The sequence below is a fragment of the Scomber japonicus genome, chromosome 17 (assembly GCF_027409825.1).
Source record: "Scomber japonicus isolate fScoJap1 chromosome 17, fScoJap1.pri, whole genome shotgun sequence".
NCBI classification, from domain to species: domain Eukaryota; kingdom Metazoa; phylum Chordata; class Actinopteri; order Scombriformes; family Scombridae; genus Scomber; species Scomber japonicus.
In genome coordinates, this window is record NC_070594.1 from 5,953,058 (window position 1) to 5,978,177 (window position 25,120).

At 40.4% G+C, this 25,120-nt stretch overlaps 2 protein-coding genes across 2 annotated transcripts in view; both read right to left on the reverse strand.

Moving 5' to 3' along the window:
* Positions 1-3,359: 3,359 nt before the first annotated feature.
* On the reverse strand, positions 3,360-8,788 carry e2f6 (E2F transcription factor 6). Its single transcript, XM_053337559.1, has 9 exons — positions 8,515-8,788; positions 7,487-7,816; positions 6,957-7,009; positions 6,684-6,727; positions 6,243-6,429; positions 5,834-5,989; positions 5,259-5,373; positions 4,812-4,962; positions 3,360-3,756 (listed from the first exon to the last, which is right to left on the reverse strand). The coding sequence occupies exons 1-9, from the start codon at positions 8,632-8,634 to the stop codon at positions 3,719-3,721; spliced, it is 1,194 nt and encodes a 397-aa protein (XP_053193534.1). The 5' UTR covers positions 8,635-8,788; the 3' UTR covers positions 3,360-3,718.
* A 4,703-nt stretch (positions 8,789-13,491) lies between these two features.
* The window catches only part of myt1la (myelin transcription factor 1-like, a), a 78,200-nt gene continuing 66,571 nt past the window's right edge, over positions 13,492-25,120 (reverse strand). The window contains exons 13-22 of the mRNA XM_053337457.1: positions 24,484-24,635; positions 23,549-23,617; positions 23,155-23,217; positions 22,011-22,094; positions 20,110-20,358; positions 19,912-20,003; positions 19,213-19,316; positions 18,362-18,505; positions 16,322-16,384; positions 13,492-13,632 (exon numbers count right to left, since the gene is read on the reverse strand). Coding sequence (XP_053193432.1) covers positions 13,492-13,632; positions 16,322-16,384; positions 18,362-18,505; positions 19,213-19,316; positions 19,912-20,003; positions 20,110-20,358; positions 22,011-22,094; positions 23,155-23,217; positions 23,549-23,617; positions 24,484-24,635 — 1,161 coding nt within the window. The remainder of the gene's footprint in view (positions 13,633-16,321; positions 16,385-18,361; positions 18,506-19,212; positions 19,317-19,911; positions 20,004-20,109; positions 20,359-22,010; positions 22,095-23,154; positions 23,218-23,548; positions 23,618-24,483; positions 24,636-25,120) is intronic.

Below are 25,120 nucleotides of genomic sequence, written 5' to 3' on the forward strand. Positions count from 1 at the left end.
ACTATATGGTCCCATGTACACATTTTGTGGGCATGTTGCTTTGACGGCATTTAGCTCAATGCTAACGAATGCTAACGAATGGCTCTAAATACTGTATACTTATATTGCAGTAACATCTGTTTTCTCAGAGGGTTTCATATATCAGTCATTATGAAATGTTAAAACCATAGACAACACATGGGAAAAGAGAACAAAATCTATTTAATTCATTATGTAGTTTGAGTCATGTTGTGTCACCTGCGTAGCTAATAGTCCCTCCGAGGCCTCTTTGCTGTTAGTTCCTTGTAACATTGGCGTTCTGACAACTGAGGCTTGTTCTTGTGCTCCTGCCACTGTCAGTATGAGTCACTCTGGATGAGAGTATCATCTCCAAAACCTAAAATGTCAGCTAGATCAACGTGCTCTGTGGGTCGTTCTGACAGTTTGATAGATAGATGAGAGACTCTGGGAGGATTTGACCACAGTTTGGCAGCAGGGTTCACGCTTGAGGTTTGGACGTTGTGGTGACACTCATAGGAAACAGTATCCGAGCACTGACATGCGTGTGCACTCACAGCCGTTATATTCATGTCCACAGGCAAAATGAGAGACAATCAAGTATCATTTCCTCTATTACCCGCTCTTCCATATTCATTATGCCTGTGGCAGAGTAGGAAAATAATAGTCTCTTTTTTATTTCTGCTCGTGAGATGGACAGTCGAGACAGATTTGCAGAGTATGCACGGTTGTATGTCCAGATGGGTGACAGAATAAAAGAAGCAAACTAAGAGTCTACATCAGCAGCTCTATATGAGGCTATATTTAGACACATGCTAACATGCTAACAAGTGACAACACTAAAATGCTAATCAGGTGTAACGTCTACCACTTACATCAACTTAATCTGCTGTTGGACCTGACGATGGCACCAGAGCAGAGGTGTCAAACTCATTTTCATCTCATGTGGAAAAAGATGGAGGGAAAGAAGGAAGAAAGGAAGGAAATAAGAAGGGAAGGAAGGAAAGACAGACAGATGGAAGGAAAGAAGGAAGGAAGAAAGGGAGGAAAGACAGATGGAAGGAAAGAAGGAGGGAAGAAAAGGAGGAAGGACAGATGTAAGAAAGGACAGAAGGAATAAAGGGAGGAAGGACAGAAGGAAGAAAGGGAGGACAGATGGAAGGAAGAAAGGGAGGAAGGACAGATGGAAGGAAGAAAGGGAGGAAGGACAGATGGAAGGAAGAAAGGGAGGAAGGACAGAAGGAAGGAAGAAAAGGAGGAAGGACAGATGGAAGGAAGGAAGGAACAAAGAAAGGATAAAAGGAAGGAAGGAAGGACAGAATGAAGATCCTTCCTGCCTCCCTCCCTCCTTCCTTCTTTCCTTTCTTCCTCTGTCCTTCTTCCGTCCTACCTTCCTTCCCTTCCTTATTTCCCTCTCTCTTTCTTTCTTTCCTCCCCCCTTTCTTCTTTCCTCCCTCCTTTCTTCTTTCCTCCCTCCTTTCCTTCCTAAATAGTCCAGCAGCACTGGACTATTTTAAATGCGTTGCTCAAAAGGAGTTTCAGTGATGGTGCAGTTACCCAGTCTGTCCACTAGGTGGTGGTGTTCTGCAAGGAGCGGATCAGACAACTATCCCTTTATATGGTATCATCATTTCTGTTTCTGGCACTAATTGGCAGATTTAAGGATTTAAGGATTCACTAACACTCAAGCTTATGGAGGAAAAATATTAAATCAAGCCAAACATGTGGTTTGTTTTAATAAATCACGAGCTGGATGAAGGTTTTGTTGGATGGGTTTCATCTGCTCAATTATTCCATTCAATCTGGAAGGAAAGGAAAATAAAGAATAAAGCAAGTACTCTAATAGTTATATAATTATTTTCATTTTAAAGTCAAAATTTAGACAAAGAGGTCTAGAAATGTTCTGATTCAGTGTTCCAGCAGTATTTTTTTTATTTCTAATTGAAGCTCCTTTCAGATATTAAACCCTTTACATTAATCTGATAACAGCTTTAAATGTCTAATGTCTGAATAAAAGTCACAGCAGCAGTTTTAATGACTTCTGAGGTGGGATAAAACATGTTAATGGGTCTAAAGGATATTTTTAAACAACATGATTTGCTTTAATGGAGCAAGGATGTTGTTTAACCCTCCTCAGGTCAAGGGAGGACAGAAGGAAGGACAGAAGGAAGGACAGGAGGAAGGAAGGAAAGGAGTAAGGATGAAAAGAGGAAGAGATTTAGGAGAGAAGGAAGGAATTTGGGAGAGAAGGAAGGAAGGAAGGAACGAAAGGAGTAAGGAGGGAGGAAAGGAGGAAGGAAGGAAAGGAGTAAGGAGGGATGGAGGGAGGAATTTAGGAGAGAAGGAAGGAAGGAAAGGAGTAAGGATGAGAAGAGGAAGGAATTTAGAAGAGAAGGAAGGAAGGAAGGAACGAAAGGAGTGAGGGAGGAAAGGAGGAAGGAAGGAAAGGAGTAAGGATGAAAAAAGGAAGGAGTTTAGGAGAGGAGGGAGGGAGGGAGGAAAGGAGTAAGGAGGGATAGAGGTAGGAAAGGAGTAAGGAAAGAGGAACAGTCAAAAGAGAGATGGGGTCAATTTGACCCGGGAGGACGACAGGAGGGTTAAAATGTAATTTGAGTCAATTCAGTTTCTCCCTCTAAATGACTCTAACTGGTACCTCACTTATTCTTCTATAGATTATTCCTTCCTTTATGTTTTTCTCCGACACATTTCCACTTCCACTTCTCAAAAAGGTCAAAGGCCAAAAAAAAAAAAAAAAAGTTACACAGCCCAGATTCAGCGTCTGGCTCAGCGGTTTCTGAGCAGTTCAAAACGAGGACATCTGGATCTGAGACAGTCTTACTACTTCACTGCACCAAAAATACTTTCCACCGACTCGGCTGCTTCTGCTTCTGCTTCTACTGCTGCTGACAAAAGGAAAAAAAGACTAATTCCCCAGTTTCATATGAGCTTTTTTTTTTTTTTTATTGATTACAGCATCTTCGAGGTTTTTGTTTTTTCATTAGAAATTTCAAACCAAAACATTCATAGATCCAAAAAAAAAAAAAAAACACAAAGTCAAGAAAAAAGTAATGCATATGTAAGTTGGTACATGATATAATGTAGAAACCCTGCACCTCCTCTCTCTACAGCGCAGAGGTGCAGCTGTGTATTGCATCTACTAACGAGCTCAGTCACTCCTCTTCTCTCTCTCCGTCATCTCTCGTACAAAAATAAAGCGTCTTTCTCACCTTCATCATTTACAGGATTTTTTTTTTTTTGTTCCTCCTGAGAGCTAAGCAGAAGACATGCGACTCCTCCGACACCACGAGGAGTTTAATAATAATATAATAATAATAATAATAATAATAATAATAATGATGATGATGATTTAAAAAACTTTCAATGGTGCATAATGAAAACTGATCCATGATTTCCACATCAAATTAAAACTGTGTGATATTGCCCCGTGACCAGTTTGGGGTTTTGGTGATGTGCGTTTCAGCTGATTTAAACAGACATCAGCTGAAGTTTATTGAAATCTTTAACAAGTAGAAGCAGGTGTGAGCTCACAGTCTGTTCAAATCTGTAACGTTTCAGTCTGAACTGTAATTTTTACAGAAGCTTTGTGCAACTTTTGGCCCCTCTGGATACGTGGAAACAATCAGTTTGAACCTCAGTAAGTTTTCCAGGCTTGTGTCTGAATCCTGAGGTCAGCTGGCGCCCCCTGGTGGACAGTCGGTGGTTATGAACTCTGCATAGTGCTCTGTGGATTCGAGGACTCTGCAACAACCAAATAATGAAATAACACAATTAAAACAGGGACAATGTTATCATCCAGATTTAGCTGATCATAGACATATATACACAGATAGACAGATATATACTGGTTTCTTTGTATGTGGTCGAGCAGATTGAATAACATTTAATTAAACACTGTAAAATGTCTCACTCAGTACATAACCAAAATGTTTATTTTATGTCTTTAACCCTCCTGTTGTCCTCCTTGGGTCAAATTGACCCCATTTGTTTTGATTGTTCCTTCCTTCCTTCCTCTTTTTGTTCCTTCATCCCTTCCTCCCTCCTTTCCTTTCTTCCTTAATCCCTCCCTCCTTTCCTGCCTTTCCACCCTTCTTGCTCCATTCCTTCCTTCCTCTTTTTCTTCCTTCTTCCCTTCCTCCCTCCCTTCCTTCCTTGCTACCTTTCCTCCCTTCCTTCCTTCTTCCCTCCCTCCCTTCCTCCCTTCCTTCCTCCCTCCCTCTCTCCCTTGACTCGAGGACGACAGGAGGGTTAAATTAAATAATTATAATAATTAATTACATCATTATTTTCTAGTTTTAGTTTTAACAGGAACATCATTTTTATGGGATCCTTTTTATGTTATAAGGAGAGTTTTCAGGTCATATTCACATTTTATACAATATGATTTTATACAAGATGATATTTTTATGTATTAAGATACTCTACTCAACAAATTTAGATGATTTGAAAAAGTGAAAAATGTGACAGTGTGCATCTTTAAAAAAGTATTTTTCCAAAAACAAGTGTTATAAAAGTGAAGGTAATCTTATATTTGGTAAAAACTTAATAAAATTCTTCCACTTTTACAAAAATGGCATCTTCTTATATCGCAAAACCTCCTCATTGTTACACAAACTCAACTCTCGCACTGTCTCAATAAAAGAAGAACCTTTCTGGATATAACTGTAATAACAATCTCACATATATAGATAATATATGAAGTTATATAAGATCATTTGAAGAGCTTTTCATCTTGAGTAATGTGTTCTGACAGTTTGAATAATGCAGTCAGCCTCTCAGTGTGGATCATTTGTTACCTGTGTGCAGCAGCGACGTCTTTATCCGGCTTTCCTCCAGCGTTAAGAAGCAGCCCCTCCTCTCTGCAGCCCCCATGCTTCCTGACCCCATATCACACGTCAGCACCTTGATGGGACCCTTCCCACCCTTCAGACGCACCTGGATATAGTCCTGCATCAACACACATACACACACACACACACACACACACACACACACACACACACACACACACACACACACACACACACACACACACACACACAGTCTGATTATGTTCTGCTTTAATTCAGTCAATAAAAGCTACATGACCTGAGATAATTTATTAAAGCATTAAAGTATTAAAGCCTGTATTTGCTCTCTCTCTCTGTGTCTCTCCCTCTCTCCCTCCCTCTCTCTCTCTCTCTCCCTCCCTCTCCCTCTCTCTCCCTCTCTCTCTCCCTCTCCCTCTCCCCCTCCGTGTTTACCTCTGTCGGTGGTGGAACCTCCAATTTAGTCTCCTCCGGTGCTTTGACGACGAACAGCGTCTGATCCTGGAAGGCACTGAGCCGCCTGACGTCCTCGTAGGTCACGTAGGCCGACGTGAAGGAAAGGTTAAAGAAAACCTGCTCACTTCTTTTCTCCACATTTTAAATCTACTGTTTTATTCAGTTTGTTAAATATGTACTTTAAGCCTCCTGGCAGGTGGCTGATTAACTATTTCTGCCACACTGTTCTCTGCGTCATATAACACACAAGAGAATCAGTGATGAATGGACTGAAACTATTGTTGGCAGATTCTGTTTTTTCTTTTCTTTTTTTTTTTCTTATTTAAAGCTGCAGTGTTGAACTTTTACATATAAATTAACATCTGTTACATTCAAGCTCTTATCAGACACTCAATACTGATGAAGCCGATCACTGCCAGATTTATCTCTCTGCACTGGTGCACCAGTAGAGATGATTATACATCAACCAGTCATGTTTGGTTTGCCTTGCAGTCTGACTAAAGACAAGAAGACCTTAAATCACAGGTAGTATTACAGCTGATGTGAAAGGATATGGTGAGTTTGCTGTGTTGTCAGTCATGTCAAACAGTTGCTGAGCACAGCTTTTGATGAGGCCGTCCAGTGTGTCCTCCACCAGCTTCAGGTTCTCCATCTCTTTCTGTAACCTCTCTGGGTTATTCCACAGGAAGCAGGAGATGGGACTTTTTCCTCTGGACAGACGACAGTCACACAGCAGCTTTAATGCAACACACACTTTTTACTGGAGAGTTAAAGTTCAGTCTTGACATTGGAAACAGTTTTTAAAAAATTATCTTAACTCAAAGTCCTGTTACTTGATTTTTTCTTGGCTTTCAACCACAGGCCACCTCATCACAACTGAGTTATGTCTTATGCAGGATGATACATCTCCTCTGTATCTGTCTGCACAGTGAATAATAATAATAATAACATCCGTTGACTCACATCCACTTGAACATGCAGGCCGACTGTTTCTCGATGAGACTGATGCCCGTGAGGACGTTGGTGATGTCATAGATTCGCCGCTTGCGGGTCTGCAGGCTGGAGACCGCCTGCCTGAGGTCCACCATGCCGTCTGGAGACGCCAGTAACAGCTCCAGGAAACGCCGAGCCAGCAACCCCAGAGACACGTCTGAATGTGACACAACACAAGCAAGGGTAACAACTCCATCTGTCTAAGCCTTTAAAATGGTTTGACTGCATCCATTTTTTTCTTTTTAAGGAGTACAATGTTAAGGGAGTTGCAATTTGCCAAAACGAAGATCCAACAGTCTCAGTACTTTAATACATAATAAGTTATTACGGACTCTAAAATCAGATCTATGGTTAATACAAACCATTTTATCAACTTAAAAAATGATTCAGTTAAATGGCAGCAACACACACCCTGTCTGGAAAATCTCTTAGCCTGGACCGGATGCATACTGGCACTGAAAAGAAAGAGACAAAAAATATCTTGTTAAATCTTTTAAACCAAAATGTTTAATAAAAGAAAATCTCTTCAGTGTCCCAACATAACGCCTGCTCCCAAATACTAAAATTACTGAAGGAAAATATATAAATAAAACAAACTTATTAAAGTATAAAGAAGTGACTGCAGGAGTTGAACATAACTATGAAGCTGGTCACATGATAAGACGAGGCAGAGAGAGTTTTTACCTTCTAGTCGTCGTCCTTGACCCTGAAGGATTCTGCAGAAGTCGAACTGGCTGCTGAAATCAGAAAGTGAAAACAGAGTTAAAACTGCTCTGGGTACCTTTAAAAAAAAGTGTTGAGTCTGATTATATGACAAAATTTAAGAGACGAAATTCTGAATTAAAACAAAATATTTTAGGCACTCAGTACAATATTAGTTTAAAAGTGTATCGATAATGCCAAGACTGATTTATCTTCTTTTTTGGGGGGGATCTACAGCAACTATTGGAAATGACATTACTGTATGCAATGAATCCATCCATAATGTGTCACATACAATAAACTTAAATGACAGTTGTCGTATAGTCTGAAGGTATCTTTATTATTTAAAATTCATACTGCTACTGAGTGCAGAAGCAGGAATATAATGTATAATATTAATAGTTATGTTTCATAGTATATACTTATATAAACTGATCAATATGAAGTGACTGAGCTGAATCAGGACAGAAATATTACAGACACCTGAAATATACAGCAGACTCTTTACTGACCTGCTTCGGTGGTTCTGGTGCTGGAGGTTCTGGTTCTGGTTCTGGTTCAGGTGCAGGAGGCTCCATATAAACAGGCGCATCATCTCCACCTTCATCCTCCTCCTCATCGTCGCAGCCACCGGTGGCCCACTGATCTTCTCCCTCAGACGACTCGCCTCCCCAGGAGCCGCCCATGCCCATGGGACCGTCCAGGTAGGGGGGCATGATGGGGATGGCGTCGCTGTTGACCCCGTGTTGAGTGACGTCCTCCGGCAGGAAGTGGTCCTCACAGATGAGGTGCTGGTCGGTCGAGTCTTGCTTGTCTGTTTCCCTCAGAGCTGCGAGCCATACCTGAACACAGATGTCAGAGTTACTGGAGGTCTGCTGTCAATCTTTCACACTGAGTTATTGATCTGACTGACTGGTTTGACTGGTTCCAGTAACAGAAAAAAGACAGTAAATTAGTCATATCAAGTGATATCTGACACGTTAATTTGTCTTTTTAGCATCCCTCTTAGTGTTTCCTGTTGAGCTGTGGTGGAAGTATAGTAACAAAAAGACTTTGGTACTAAATCACTGTAACATTGAAACATAGAAAACTTGATTTGACTAATTTCGACGACTGAAGCTTCATATTAGCTTCACATCAACTTTTAAATACATTTTTTTTACACACAAGGAGGACTGTGGATTTAGTCCTCCATCACATTATAAGTTCATTATGAAGGGATCTTCTAGGAATGATTACAGCAAGAAAAACAGGTGTCAATGTTCATTTGGGGTCCTGACTGTTTATTTAAGACAAACTCGTTTTGTTTTCTTACTTATTACTTACTAAAAGTTCGAAATGATAATAAGAACAACGTTAAATTAACATAATATATACAGTAAAATGTTTTAGTATAACAGACAGACTCACATACAGACACAGACTCACACATCACTACAGTAAATGGGGTAGCAACAGCGTAAAGATGGAGCCTCTGATTTTACAAACACATATATAAAAACAGTATATTAGTTTATGTTATGTTGATATGTTTCAGTACCTTGACTCTGGCAGGATCTTTGGGGAAGTTGAAGAACCTCTTGGCTGGTCTGTTGAGGATCCCTCGGTTAGCAGCGGTCTGTAACCTGCTGGGACACCCGGAGACGACACACTTCACCATGGTAACCGTCACTAGGAACCGAACGTTGCTAAGGGTGCATTCAAACCCCGGTTTAGCGTCACGATTTTAACAGCTTCAATCCCGTTTAGAGACAGCGATAACGATTACCGACACACGACACGACTCTCCGGTTTGTTTATGTCGCGTTTCACGTTGTTTTCACACCGGAAAAGGAGTGTTATTGACCCGGAATTACAACAATGGAGGGAAACTGTTCTGCGAAGACCCGCCCCCCTTCACGATGCATCTGATTGGCGGGTCTGATGTTATATTAATCAGATAACCAATCAAACCGCACGAAGGGAAGGCGTACTAACCAATCAGAAGCAGAGGAGGGCGGGTCTTCGCTGAACGCGGGTGTGGAGAAAAAAAACAAACAAGGTTCGTTGGCGCCAAAATCGCGCCATCTACAGTTCACAGTAGGTTGTACATAGAGTATAGACAACCAAAAAACCTGGCAAAAACTAAATTTATTGTTTTTTTAAATAAAAACCAAATGTATAAATGTACATATTTCATAAATGTAAGTGTAACTACTCGGATTTACTTATACTACACTGATTTACTTCAACTAGTTAAACATAAAAACAACATAAAATCCGATTTTCAATGTATATTTTGACCTGCATAACAAGATTATGAGATTAAATGGTTCTTGCTTAACATATATAAAGTAGAAAAAGGTCTCCTGACTTCTTGGAAATGTTTTGAGTAATAGGAAGATATTTAGCAATTCATTTTAGGACATTTTATAGAGAAGGTGGTGAAATTTGGTACAATGAGAAAAACATGAAAAATCAGGTAGGCTATTTTCTGTCAGTAAAAGAAAATAACCAACTAAACCAAATTACCATGTTCTAAAAGTTAACCATTTAATATCTGCAAACACACCTGGACTTGTAAAAAGGGTTACCTTTTGTATGTCAAGCATATTTATTTCCTAGCTTACACATGGAAGAGTAAAACACTGGCACAATATATTCTCCACTGTACATTATTAACCTTCCTGATGATTAGCTTTCAGTTTAAAACAATAAAGGGTCGTAATCAGTGTTGCAACACAAGATTTATTCAGAGCAAGAGATGCCAACACCAGCATGATAAAAATTGTACAAACTTCACAAGTCAAATTAAAATATCACGTAGCAACTCGTGACCTTAAACATACAGCAAAAATATCAACAAAAACCCATGCCATGTGGTAAGAAAAACTGTTGTTGAAAGTTTGCGAGTAACATAGAAAAAGGGTTAAAGGAGAGAAAATGAACAATGTATAAAAACCCTTATCAATGCACTGCTCAAAAGAAACTAACATTTTCATTAATCAATGATTTCACAAATATTCATATGGATTTATTTTGCATTCTAGCATGTCACATGTTAGTGTTGAGATTCTCTATGTAAATAGTTACAGTTTAGCTTTTACATCTGATATTACAATATCTAGTCTATTGACTGTCTTTAAGTGGCAGAATTGTGCTTTAACTCCCATTCCCTTTGTATCAGTAAGAATAACTGACTAAATAAAAAAAGTACAAGCTGTCAGTCTATCTAATGCAGTAGTTTATTGGCAGGAAGCTGCAGACACAAAGCTTTGGGAAGAGATGTCGGAGAATGAGGCTTTGCAGTAAAAAGTCCAAAGAAGAAACATGTTTAAAGGAAAACTCCCCCCAGTTATTAGTTTCCTCCTGCAAGGAAAGGACTGGACTCATAGCAGAGAAATGTTTAGTTTGTCTTGAAATGATCAAACTGCAGGTTTTTGGTGTCAGTCCTTCACAATCATCAATCAAATGGTAATGATTTGGTTTAGGTTGTAGATAGTTCTTCAGTGTCTCGTATTACCCATATATTTATGTGATATGCTTGTTTTATTAGAACTATAAGATGAATGCACTGATCCTTCATAACTTCTTAGTAAATGTTATAGACGTATTATACATAATTTTATCCATATATCCCAAAAAATATACCTACTTGACATACTGGTTATCTTTTTAAAGGGTATGTTGATATTTTACACTCATACCTAGTAGTATCTAATCATGCAAGTAGTTTTGGTTTAATATGCCCAAGTTTTGAGAACTCCACTCCACTACAATGTAGGAAAATGTAATTTAGTTTGTGGTGCTCACAGAACTGAAAAACTACATTAAAAATGAACAGTAACACCTTTTTTCTATCGTCTCTGGATAGTCTGGACAGTTTTCGCTGGTAAGTAACTTCCATTTGTTCGCAGTATATTTGTGAATTATTCAAAGAAACTGAGACACTCTTCTTGAACACGGGCAGAAGTTTGAGTTTTAGGTAGATGTTAAGCCAAAACACATGCACCACTTTGTTCACCAACTATTCGGCCAATAAGCAGGATTTGTAACCTCGTCACATGTATTATTTCACAGAGGTAACAGTATTCTGGTCACTTTATTTTGGAGGGTGCTGAAATGCTTTCTGAGAAATGTAGGAAATCAAAACCTGATTTAGAAATTGAAGGAACAGGTTGAGGTCTGACACTTCACCAGACAGATGATTTTTAGCTCTTGAACTCTCTCTACCAAGAGAAGACCCAATCCCCATTTTTTTCTCCTAGTCATATCCTCAATGTTCCTCAACTTTGAATCACAGAGGCTCTTGAACAGTTTAACGATACTCTAAGTGCATGTTTTATCAGGTTTTTTCCATAAGTTTGGCTCTAAAATCATACAATAACCATGATCCTAGGCGTTTGTTGCCATGGAGATTAATGCTTTTCTTTGTCATACATGATAGAAAACTGAATATATAGCAAAACATCTGAAGGCATCACTTTAGATTGGTAAATTTATTCTATAATATTTTTATAAATGATTAATTGAGAAAAATAACTGTTAGATGAATCAATAATGGTAATAATTATTACTGGTAACTCTCATTTTTGGTAAAAGCTTGGATCTAAATTAAACATTCCACTTTTCAACAACATTTCATATTAACCAACAGAACAATGGATTCTGGTTTAACATTTTTCATTTGCATTATTTTTAGGTGGTGAAAAAAAGAGAATTTGTACTTTTGATGTCTCAGATGAAACCCTAAAAAGTTCAGTTTCAGACAAAAGCCAGTCTATGCAAGCATTTAGTTTTTTCGTGTGTCTTTTGAAAGAGAATTAACGGTGGAGTGGAAGAGGTTGACGATGTGATGGGACCATTGGGGGGAGTTTTCCTTTAAATAACACATCAACTCAGTGAGTTTTGCTCCAGGTTGCTTTCAAACAGGAATCACCAGCACAAAGTCTTTTCCAAGTCACAGTTTCCACAAACTCGCTGTACAGTTTTTGCTTCATTTACCACGTGATAATACTTTGACATACTCCAATAAAGTGCATGCATGATCGACGGTGTTCAGAAAAAACATACTCCACCAGTACTGTGATTTTCAGACTGAATGTCATCGTAAGGCTGATTCAGATCAAATACTCAGTCGGTAAAATTCAGTGCACAGACATCGCTTTACGACTGCTGGCTCTAGTTTTCATTCATCTTTTCAATAACAATCAAAGATAATAATTAAAAAATAAAAGCTGCTTGGTCATCATGTCATCTGGCATCATGTCCCATTGTGGCTCAGACAATTAAAATGCATGATTGGAAAGACGTTTTTTTTTTCTACAGAACGAGTGCAATATACAATGACAGATGGGGACGTTTGACCCTGTAAGTCCAGCGGAGCCGTCAGCCTTTAGAAAGAAAAATCATATCTACAAATCTTTTCGCCTGCCAAGCGCCTCTTAGTCGATAATAAAAACATCAAAACATGGAAACAAAGGTGTCCCTGTGCAAAGTCGAACATGACAGAACCAAAGTCCTTTCACCCGCGTCAGATTCCTTAAAACATGATTGTAGTAAAAGGTTTATACAAAACGCAATACATTTAGTAAAAAGATCTATCAGCTCTTTGCTAGTTTTATTCATAAGAAATTGCATATACCCAAACTTTTTTTTTTTTAATATAGATTGCATCCCATATCCAAACAAACGGTTTAATATTATATCATACCAATATTGCTGACACATTGTCCTATTAGCTACTCAAGGTTGATGATTAAAATTAATTCAAATGGCAGATTGTCTCCTACATTTTTCTGTAGCCATTGTGGTCTTTTCCCGCTTTGCTCTTCACAAGAACAAAGAAAAGCGACAGAACAGGACAGTTTTTAAAACGAAACAACTCCGTATAGGGGATGATGTGGGATTTGCACCAGTAAGTTTCCGTGTCATGATGTTTGAGATCTTCTTGTTTGTAGCATTGGTTCTTCTCATAATTTTAAGCTAAAGATTTACAATAATATTAGTGTCCACACAGTCCACTTACAAAAAACCAATGAATTTACATCCATTTAACACCCTCCAGAAAAGCCTTGCCAAAATGATTGCTCTTCACGATCCCCCAACGCCGCCGCTCTGCTCCCTGTTAAACCCGTGACGCCCAGTTATATTCGATGTATGTAAATCGCATTAAAATAAAGAAATGATTCAAGCTTACAATAAATAAATAAATAAATACATACATATACACTAGAATGTGCATACATTAGCAGCTATAAACAGTACATCACATTATATTAGGTCATATGAAAATGTACAAAACGTGAATGTTCGTTTAAAACGTTGGTAATTTGTTTTTCAAAGCAAGGCAACGACAATTAAAATAATTTAAAAAAAAAGATACCCATGGATTTGAGAGCATAACAGCAGAAGAAATAAAAGAAGTATGGTAGATTACAGCAGCAAAAAACAACCCATCCCCCCTTCTTTTTTGACTTTTTTTTCCTCTGTTGTTGTTGTTTTTGCTTTGCATTTGTTGTTTAGGCCTCGGTCAGTGCTAGACCTGGATGCCCTGAACAGCCTGTTTGATGTTCTCCAGCAGCGCCTTGTTCTCCGGGCTCTGGTACTGGTCCTGGTGGGTGTACATGTCTGTCAACGTACTCACATATGTGTCAAAGTTCTGTTCATTCATTGGCTCCTGTGATGGGGGAAAGAAACCCATGAAGAAAACAAACAATCAGGTACGTTAAATGTTTGGATGGACAGTCGGTTTATGAGCTGATGGCGCTTTTCCACAACACAGTTCCAGCACTACTTGGCTCGACTCGACTCGGTTCCAGGATCTTTTCTATTACAAAAGGTACCTACTCAACGTGGGCGGGTTCATCATAGCATGGCTCTGCGAAACTGCCGTGACTTCATTTTATACGTGACACAAACACATAAACAATGGAGGACATGGAGGTGATGGTGTACTTGCTGTATGTTGCTTTCTGTCACACACAAAGCAACAAAACTGAGCCGTATGGCTGTAATGCTGTTGCCGGTATTTAAAAATGCCGGGTTTGATTCTTGTGTGGGACGGCTCATGACTCTTCCAGCGACAACTCTTCTGACCAATCAGCGGCCGGCAGTCTGTTGACGTCACATTTAGTATCGGCTCGGCTCACTTGGAACCTCAGCAGAGCAGGTACTAAAAAAGTAGCAGGTACCAGGTACTATCCCTAGTGGAAACCAGGTGGGGAGTTCTGGTCCTCTGAAATGAAGCCAACGTGGAAGTAACTTAGAGCTGCATTCTATCAAAAGGCCACCAGGGGGCGACCGTCTCTATACAAGTCAATGGAGAATTCACCAACTTCTCACTTGATTTCTAACCTCGGTAAACGTTTTCAAAATGTGTTTATGGTCTCAATCACTAGTTTAAAGCCTTCTTCAATGCAGTATGATGTTCATTTGGGACATTTTGGCCTCCCTGATTTTATATTTGACGATAAAGCAGGGTATGCATTAGGGCGTTACTACGTCCTGATTGACAGGTTGATTGACCAATGTCCTCGAGATCCAGCCCTCGCAACCATAGCAACCTCCCCGCTCTCAGGCAGCAGTCCACAAACCAATGGGTGACGTCACGGATGTTACGTCCATTTCTTTTATACAGTCTATGGTGGAAACGCAAAAAAAAAACCGAGTCGAGCCGAGTTGAGTCGTGCTGGAACTGTGTAGTGGAAAAGCGCCATGAGAGACATTGTGGGAAAGGTTTGGGAAACATGGGAGGAAGGGTATAACACCATTGGGAAAACATGGCTCGGTACACAAAAATACTCCTTTTTTTAAATATATTTTAATATCACGTTCAATATCTTATACCTCAGCCTGTGAACTTCTACGCAATGCAACTCCAAACCATGCAAAAAACCAGGAGAGGGATGGTTAGCTGATGGGTAGATGGAAGGTTAATGTTTAGCATATGGAGACAAAATCAGGATGTTAAAAACTGATGGGAGGTTAATGGGCGGATGAAAGAAACGCAACTGGTAGCTCAAACTTGGCAAAGTCGACTGGGAGGTTTGGTTGTTGATGTAATATAAATATCAGAGACAGAGCAGCTTTGGCTTCAGGAATAATTAAACCTCAGTGGACGATGAACACCAGATTGAGTGTTTTACAGGATTAAAGTTGTTCAGGTTGATTTTTTTACTTCTGGTGTACCTCAAGGCTCCGTTTTAGGCCTCTTTCTTTTTAGGCTACATTTGCTTTTTCAGCCCAGTATTCCTAGGATTTACACTCATACTGCATGACGGCGTTTATATCCAATGGCAGCCATTCAGTGGCAATGGTTACTGACTGATTAACTGTAATTATGATCTTTGCCTAAACTTAACCAAACCTGTTTATCTTGTCTTTAGTTTTTAGGAGAGTCTTTGATTAAACGTTTAGGTTCATATCTCTGTGGCTGAGTATATGAAGGTGAAAGTGTGTTTCTATAAATTTGAGTCTTTTTATGTACTTTAAATCTTTCATTAATAAACTATAAATACTAAGGGAAGCAAGAATCTCATAAATCTTGCCATTGGACATAAAAACACAGATATTATCTCCAATCAGAACAATCAGTTTCAGACAGGAAATTTCTGATCTTGAAACTTTTTCTCTTATTTTGCATTATTTTTCTCTCTGCTTTCCTCCATATAATGAAATTATATTTTGCCTGTATTAATATACATTTTTATCAGAATTTGGATTATTTTACTTTTCTGTCCATCATATTACATTAAAGTTAATTGCACAAAATATGCAGCGTTAATATATTTTGACAGGTTTTGTTTGCTTGTTTGTTTGTTTGTTTATACATTCTCCTAATTTCATCATGAGTATTGTAATCTTTTTGAAATATAAATTTCTTTGCCACTAAGGTTTGCATGTTTCCTAACTTTCTCCGAACTAATCAGATTATTTCTGATTCCAGAGCAGCTCCGCCTCCTGGTTTATAGATCTGAAATTCATCCTGTAAATCTCATTTGTTTCAAAAGGTCCAAGTCTAACATTAAATTATTGTAGTTAATGTATAATGTAAATGTGTTTCCAACTAATAATGGTTTCAGCATTTCATTACTGCTTCTCAAACAGGATTTTATGGTTTTTGTTATTTGGTTTTTGTAACAGAAAAATGCAAAACCACATCAGATAGTTTCTGTCCACTGGTAGGTTAGTTTCACAGTTAATGTCACTATTAAAATGACTTGTAGTTATAGCTTCTCTCGTTCGCTGCTGTATAAATGAAGAGTCGTGATGTGCAGATGCTACAGTGGACTAAAGGAGTTAAAGGAGGGGAGGATGACAGTGCAGAAGAGAAGGATAATTGGATAAAGGATAAATGGATCTCTTACTCTGGGAGGCATCTGTAAACAGCAGTTATGCTTTACTGGAGCCTCTTTCTGTGGCAGCGGTCTCTACAGGAGAGGGTGTACAGAGAAGTCTATTAGCCCGCTAGACACACGGCGGCCGTCACAAGGCTAAGATCCACCGAGAAGAAAAACACACAACGTCCGCCTTAAAGAAAGCCATTTCCCCTCCGGCTCAGTTCACACTGCAGGTCACAGTCTTTCCTTTTTTTACACAACAAAACCCAAACTCAGATTCCTCGGTGTTAATCACTATCAACTTGAAATAAAGAGACAATGGGAAGAATAAACAGACGATGTGACGCCTCAAACTGTCATATATGTAGCAATGTAGCTTAAAGGATAATTACCGTTTTTTACAACCTGGACCTTATTTCTAGCAGAACATACGATCATTTACTCACCCAGACAACTTTGGTGTCATTTGGAGTCGTTCGGACGAAATTAGCTCCAGTGTTGCGCTGCGTATATCCGTATAATGCGAGTACACGGGGCACCGAAGAGCAGCCTCTATATTACGCATTATCTGCCAAGAAACTAGTTCATAGGTTATCTATGAGGGGTTAGTAGGTCCAACCTACAGACCCCGGATGTTGATAACATGCCACCACGGGCTCGGAGGGGAATACCACTAACGTATCATAACTAAATATTGGTGAAATGAACTAGTTTAGCAGCAGATAATGCGTTATGTAGAGGCTGTGCTTCGGTGCCCCGTGTACTTGCATTATACGGATATACGCAGAGCCACACTGGAGCTAATTTCGCCCGAACGACTCCAAATGACACCAAAGTTGTCTGGGTGAGTAAATGATCGTATTTTATGCTAGAAATAAGGTCCAGGTTGTAAAAAACAGTAATTATCTTTTAAATCCTACAATAAATCAATAAATATGCACAATTTCACACAAAAAAACTGATATTATTTTGGTGTGATAATAAAGTCCTGCAGTGTGAACAGAGCTTTAATTCTCACTCACTCTGAGAAAAACTGATTGATAATCTGAAAACAAACTAGAAAAATATCAAAAGGAGTGACAGGAAGCTGGATTTTTAAGCTTGACTCAAAGAGGGAATATCAAATTTGTCATTAACAGGGACATTACTCTTGCAGTTTGTCCCCAATGGAAAACAGGACAGGAAGCAGAGTCCAGTTATCAAGCAACTCGGGTTCATACAGCTCAGATAGATATTATCCAATTAGCCCCAGTCTTCTTTCTACACCGAGACAATGACGTCAAAACGGCCACAAGCACTTCACTCAAACTGAAAACAACAACAAAAACACAACAAAAAAACAACCAGGCCGTTTTTATTTAAATGTGAAACTTTTTTAAAATGTGAAACTCTTTAAATGTGAGGTGTTTGTAAAGCACAGAAGAAGAAGAAGGAGAGGAAGAAGAAGAAGGAAGAAGAAGAAGAAGAAGAAGAAGCACAGCATGGACTGCTGGGAAATAAAAAGGTGGCGAACAGAAAGAAGCAGATGAGGAAAAATCTGAGAGTGTCGCTACAGAGAAAAGGCTGAAGACGACTTTAACACCTCCTCAGTGAGCTGCTCTCAGATCAGTTCAAAGAGATTTTAAATAAAGCAGGAAACAAATTTAGCACGTTAAATATGAAACAGACACAAATCAAACCCCCTAAAATAAATCGGTAAGTAAGATTAAAATGGAAATAAAGCAGAACAAATCATTTAATCCATTATTTAGTCAAAAAAATCATGCTTTCTTTTATTTAAATGCAAAAGAAAATCAGATAGTATTCTCATGTTTTAAGATATAAACATGAGGGGAAGGAAGATATTAAAGGACTGATCTGCATCTTTCTACCAAAATAAAACTAAAGATTAATAACGGTCATAATGTTTGTTTATAATGTGTCTGCTTCTTTTCATATTGATATAAAACACAACAGAGCTCCTGTAAATGCAACGTAAAGATACCAGATACAAGCTCGTCATATTTCTGCTGTATACTTAACAAACCATCGACCTCTGGGGTTTTAGTTCTGTGACTCGGTTCTTACCATGTGAGGAAGCTGGATGTTCGCTAAGCTGTTGATGAGCGACTGGCTGAGGTTGGCCAGCTCGTGCAGCAGCGAGTCGTTCTGCTGCTCGATCACCTTGTTCTCCTCCTCGATGGACTTCAGGTTGGTCTCCATGGTGGTGATCTAACAGGAAAACACAAATGGCAAATATTAATCATTTTGTTATAATCTCCTGTAAATAAACCACACACTGTATAAAAGAAATGGACGTAACATCCGTGACGTCCCCCATTGGTTTGTGGACTGCTGCTCGGAAGCCAATAGTTTCGAATCTAGGCAGCGCCATCTTGAAAATTTCAGGTGCATGCTGGGAAAAATAAAAACACGGATTCTACTTATATGGCCATGGGCGGAGCGGGGAGGTTGCTATGGTTGCGAGGGCTGGATCTTGAGGACATTGGTCAATCAACCTGTCAATCAGGACGTAGCCACGCCCTAATGCATACCCTGCTTTATCGTCACATATAAAATCAGGGAGGCCAAAATGTCCCAAATGAACATCATACTGCATTGAAGAAGGCTTTAAACTAGCGATTGAGACCATAAACACATTTTGAAAACGTTTACTGAGGTTAGAAATCAAGTGAGAAGTTGGTGAATTCTCCATTGACTTGTATAGAGACGGTCGCCCCCTGGTGGCCTTTTGATAGAATGCAGCTCTAAGTTACTTCCACGTTGGCCTCATTTCAGAGGACCAGAACTCCCCGCCTGCTTTAAACACTTAGTCTGTTAATTAATGATATCTTTTGTTTGTTACAGGAGTCTTATATTTATATTTATAAGTTTTTCCACACCAGTATCACACAGTAAACACTCAGAAGCCGTCTCACTTGTGTCCTCAGTTTAATCATGTCTGACTCCACTTGGGTGTTGGACTCGTTCAGATCTTTGATTTCTTCATCCAGCTGTTTGATTTCTTCATCGTTTTCGATGCCTGAAACCAAAAAAAACATGTTGAACAAAACTTTTTATTTTCTTGCACAAATAAATTCAGTTCAACATTTAATGTAATCATTATTTTAAATATGTAAAACTGATTATATTTGGAAAACACAATAGTCAACCTTCCTGTCGTCCTCCCGGGTCAAATTGACCCTGTCTGTTTTGACTGTTCCTTCCTTCCTTCCTTCCTTCCTTGCTTCCTTTCCTCCCTCCCTTCCTCCTTCCTCCCTCCTTCCCTCTTTCCTCTCTCCCTCCTACCTTCCTTCCTCCCTTCCTCCTATTCCTTCCTTCCTTCCTTCCCTCCTACCTTCCTTCCTCCCTCCCTCCTTTCCTTCCCTCCTTTCTCTCCTTCCTTCCCTCCCTCCTACCTTCTTTCCTCCCTTCCTTCCTTTCCTCCCTCCTACTTTCCTCCCCTCCCTCCCACCTTCCTTCCTCCCTTCCTTCCTCCCACCCTCCTTTCCTTCCTTCCTTCCCTCCCTCCTACCTTCCCTCCTCCTTTCCTTCCTTCTCCCTTCCTTCTTCCTCCCTTCCTAACTTCCTTCCTTGACTCGAGGACAACAGGAGCGTTAAGTTTCTTTTTCTCTGACCTTTGCTCGCTCTTTGCTTGATTGTCAGCATCTCCACGCCGCTCATCCGGGCCTTCTTCATGGCCGAGGTGGCTCGAGGACAACCGGAGAGACTGAAATAAAACACACACAGAAGGCTGACTGTGACGGATTATCATAAACAGCCTTTTTATTCCTTAAATCAAACTGTGTGTAGCTGAAAAAAGAAGCTCTGTAAACTCTTGTGTGCTGAAAAGGAGAGCGTACCTCCGGTGGGTGAGGAAGCTCCCGCTGACGTGTCCCGATCCGTCGCAGCCCGGAGTCGGACAGGTCATGCCGTCCGTCTTCCCAGATTTCCACACAAACTGCGAGCCGTTGACATAGCTGTCCTTCTGCCTCTTGGCCGCCAGGGGGCAGCCTGACGCGCTGCGATGGGAGGCGTACTTCCCCGTCACATGACCCTGTCCGTCACAGCCGGGGACCGGACACCTGAGAGGACGAACAGACGTAAAGATTTCACTTAGTCTGCTTTTACTGGTAAAGGACAAGTTCACGATTTTTAAGGTATGTCTCAAACCAGCAGTCAGGTTTTCCTCTCTGTAATGATTCCTCCTGTTCATACTGACTATTAAAGCCTTCTAATGTGCTTCCAATATAAAGTGATTGAGGAGAAAGTAGAGGATCAGCTTCTATTGAGCTTCAGCAGTCTGAGTTAGTCATATCAAGTGATATCTGACACATTTACAGTCTTTTTAGCTTTTTCATGTCTTCCACATGTTTGTTCAGCTCCCCAAAGAATGTAATAAACTGTGTTGAGATAATTTTGGATCACTGAAAAAGTCAAGAGGACTGTGAACATGAAACCGTCTAACTTAACTACACTTCCCAAAATACATTACTTTAAGAAATCAGCCAATCACAAAGCTTAAAATTCTGGATTTCAAATTAAATTCATCCCTGCAGATCTCTATAATGTGTTTTTATTAAAAGAACATCATCCCACAGTTACATAAAATAACACAAATAACAACTCAACTAACTTAACAACGCAAAACCTGATTCAAATATATAAGCTACGAGGTTTCAACGATAGAAGCTTCCATAGCAACCACCATAGCAACAATAGAAAGACCTAAATAATACCTGACAAACTAGACCTCACATACATTCACTGAGCAAATATAAAAAATAATTTGCACAATTCTCACTAGAAAATGATGTAAAAATTAAAACCTGATTCAAACGTATAAACTACAAGGTTTCCATAGCAACCACCATAGCAACAATAGCACACACATTCACTGAGCAAAGATTATGAAAATACTTTGCACAATTCTCACTAGAAAATGACTTTTAATACCAAAACTTTATGATATTGAATTTTCAACTGAGATTAAAGGAATGTCAACTATTTCTTTTGGATTTCAGAGACAGAAACATGACAGTAGACGTCTGATAACAGCCTCCTGAACCTACAAGTAGGTTTAGTATATGTGACAGATGTGTGATGATAATACCTAATCAATCGGCTAATATCAGTCAAATCAGGTGCATTCACGCTGATTAATATGAGTCTAGCGTTCCCAGCCGAGCTCGGGTTAAACTTAATTATGACTCTACTGTTAATGATGATGTCGGATGAACCAGAGGTGACGGCAACAGCTGGCTGCAGCCCGAACTTTAGATTATTCACAAGGTCGTATCAGCTTAACATCACGGCTCTGCTTTAGGGAAAATGTCAAACGCTCACTAGTGCTAACCTTTACTGCACCAGGCCTGCTGGGAGTGGGAGGTGAAGGGGGGATGACCACACATTCATCCTCTAAAATATTCCTCCCCTAAAGTTAGAAAGGTCAGCGAACACCAGCAGCATTTTAAGAGAGAGGAGATGAATGAATGTGTCAGAGGGACACTGTAATGTGGCAGATATGAGTTCCTTATACACGTTATAAAGATATAACAATACCTGATTTGAATAATAAAAAACTAGTTCAATAAACTTTTTTATTTCTAGTCCATCCTGAGTTTGTGTGACCCTCCCTTCCTTCCTTCCTTCTTTCCTTCTTTCCTTCGTTTCTTCCCTCCTTCCTTCCTTCCTTCGATTCTTCCCTCCCTCCCACCTTCTGTCTACATAAACGTACTTGATTGGCTCCTGGTCGTCTTTGTCTTCTTTGCTGTGGAGGATTTTGATGCCGCTCTTCTTGGCTCGTGGACAACCGGACAGACTACAGGACAAAGAAAAATACATGTTATAAAGAAAATATGTTGTTAAATACTGAGTGTTCGGCGTAATTTCGACCTAGCGTCATATGCACCATGAGGTCTATCTAAACACCACCTCAGCCCTTTTTCTTCATTTGGTCCTAAAATAGTGGAGTTAGAGCCATCAGCTGAATGTCTTAGTACAGGCGCGAACGGGACCACCAGATACACTGGTGGTCCCGTTGTCCCCACTAATAATGCCTGGATTGTTATCAAACTTCTACAGTAGTACTAATAAGGTCTTTACCATAGACTGAATAAAAGAAATGGACGTAACATCCGTGACGTCACCCATTGGTTTGTGGACTGCTGCTCGGAAGCCAATAGTTTCGGATGTGGGCAACGCCACCTTGAAAATTTCAGGTGCATGCTGGGAAAAATAAAAACACGGATTCTACTTATATGGGCATGAGGCGGAGCCATGGGTGGAGCGGGGAGGTTGCTATGGTTGCGAGGGCTGGATCTTGAGGACATTGGGCAATCAACCTGTCAATCAGGACGTAGCCACGCCCTAATGCATACCCTGCTTTATCCTCACATATAAAATCAGGGAGGCCAAAATGTCCCAAATGAACATCATACTGCATTGAAGAAGGCTTTAAACTAGCGATTGAGACCATAAACACATTTTGAAAACGTTTACTGAGGTTAGAAATCAAGTGAGAAGTTGGTGAATTCTCCATTGACTTGTATAGAGACGGTCGCCCCCTGGTGGCCTTTTGATATGCAGCTCTAAGTTACTTCCACGTTGGCCTCATTTCAGAGGACCAGAACTCCCCGCCTGGTAAAGACCCTATTTGTACTACTGTAGAAGTTTGATAACAATCCAGGCATTATTAGTGGGGTAATTTACCAGATACACTGGTGGTCCCGTTAGCGCCTGTACTAAGACATTCAGCTGATGGCTCTAACTCCACTAATTTGCGACCAAATGAAAAAAGGGCTGAGGCGTAATGGTGCATATGACACTAGGTCGAAATTACGTCGAACCATGGCTTTAGGTCTGAGGTGCAGTTAGCGTACCTCCTGTGGGAGGCGTAGTTTCCTGTGATGTGTCCTGATCCGTCACAGCCGGGAGTCGGACACCTGAGGAACAAACAGTCAATTATTACATTTTAAACAAGTGGAGTTCAAAACCTCATAACTGTGTCAACACATTAAGTTACAGAGACGAAACATCATGATGGATTATCTCTCTGCATCAACTTTTAAGTCTCTGAGATCTTGAATTGGGACGTTAATGAGCTCACATCTTTATTTTAAATGATTTATCTATTATTCTTAATTCATTGGAGATCACCAGTTGTGTTGTATCAAGCTACTTCGAGGAATCTACAATTTCTTTATTCTATTTTTGTTGTTGTTGTTTGCCAAATAATTCCTGTTGTGTTATTTTCACAAACGTTTGTAGACTCACTTGAGTTCTTGCGAGTTGGCCGTCATCATCCCACGCATGTTCTTGTCGGCCAGCTGGCAGCTCGACAACCTGAAGCAGGTAAAACAGACACAACGATGAGTCTCATAGTCGGCATTCACACACAAAAAAAACAGCTTTGTATTTTATGTATTTATGTATTTATATATGGCTTAACCCTCCTGTTGTCCTTGAGTCAAGGAAGGAAGGGAGGAAGGAAAGGAGGGAGGGAGGGAGGGAGGGAGAGGGAGGGAGGGAGGAAGGAAAGGAAAGAAGGAAGGAAGGAAAGGAAAGAAGGAAGGAGGGAAGATAGGAGGGAGAGAAAGGAAGAGAAGGGAGGAAGGAAGGAAAGAAGGACAGATGAAAGAAGGAAGGTAATAGGGAGGAAAGAAAGAGAGAAGGAAGGAAGGAGAAAGGAAGGAAGGAAGGAAGGAAGGAAGGAAGGAAAGGAAAGAAAGACAGATGAAAGAAGGGAGGTAATGGGGAGGAAGGAAGGAAGGAACGAAGGAAGGATAGAGGGAGGAAGGACAGAAGGAGGGAAGAAAGGGGGATGGAGGAAGGAAAGACGGAAAGACGGAAGGGAGGGAGGAAGAAAGAGAGAAGGAAGGAAGGAAGGACGGAAGGAATGGAGGAAGGAAGGATAGAGGGAGGAAGGACAGAAGGAAGGAATGAAGGAAGGAAGGACAGAAGGAATGAAGGAAAGGAAAGGAAAGAGAAGGAATGAAGGAAGGAAGGAGGGAAGATAGGAGGGAGAGAAAGGAAAGAAGGAACAGTCAAAACAGACGGGGTCAATTTGACCCGGGGGAGGACGACAGGAAGCTTAATGGCCGCTGCAGTGCAGGTTTATATGGAAGTGAATTAAACTCCAGCTGGCTTTTATGAAGCACTTTAACGACCTGGATGCTCGGCAGACTGCGTCGTGTTAATCAGGTTCTTACGTGATGAGCTCCTTCTTGCTCTCCTTGCAGGGCGGGTATTTGTGGTGTTTGGGGCTGGGCATGGTCACCTCGGCCGGGTAGCGCTGCTCGTCCAGCAGCTCCTGGAACGGGTCCATCTCGTCGCTCTGGTGCAGGGACGAGAAATAAGCAGACTACAACCTGTCACTACAAGACCAACACCAGATTCCCATTTGAGACACACAGACGATAACTCAGATTCATCCACGTGTGCAAAGAAAATATCAGAAAATATCAGAAGATATCCATCCTGACGAGTTATTACACGTTTATTTGAGATGCAAGATTGAATGTGAGTTTAAATTTACACAGGAAGAAAGGAAGGAAGGGAGGAAGGAAGGAAAGAAGAGAGGGGAGGAAGGAAAGGAAGGAAGGAGGGAGGAAGGAAGGAAGGAAGGAGGGAGGAAGAAAGGAAGGAAGGAGGGAAGGGAGGAAGGAAAGAAAGAAGGAAGGAAGGAGGGAGGAAGGAAGTAGGGAGGAGTGAAGGAAGGAAGGAAGGAGGGAGGAAGGAAGTAGGGAGGAGTGAAGAAAGGAAGGAGGGAGGAAGGAAGGAAGGAAGGGGAGGAGGGGAGGAAGGAAGGAAGGGAGGAAAGACTGAGGAAAGAAAGAAGGAAGGAAG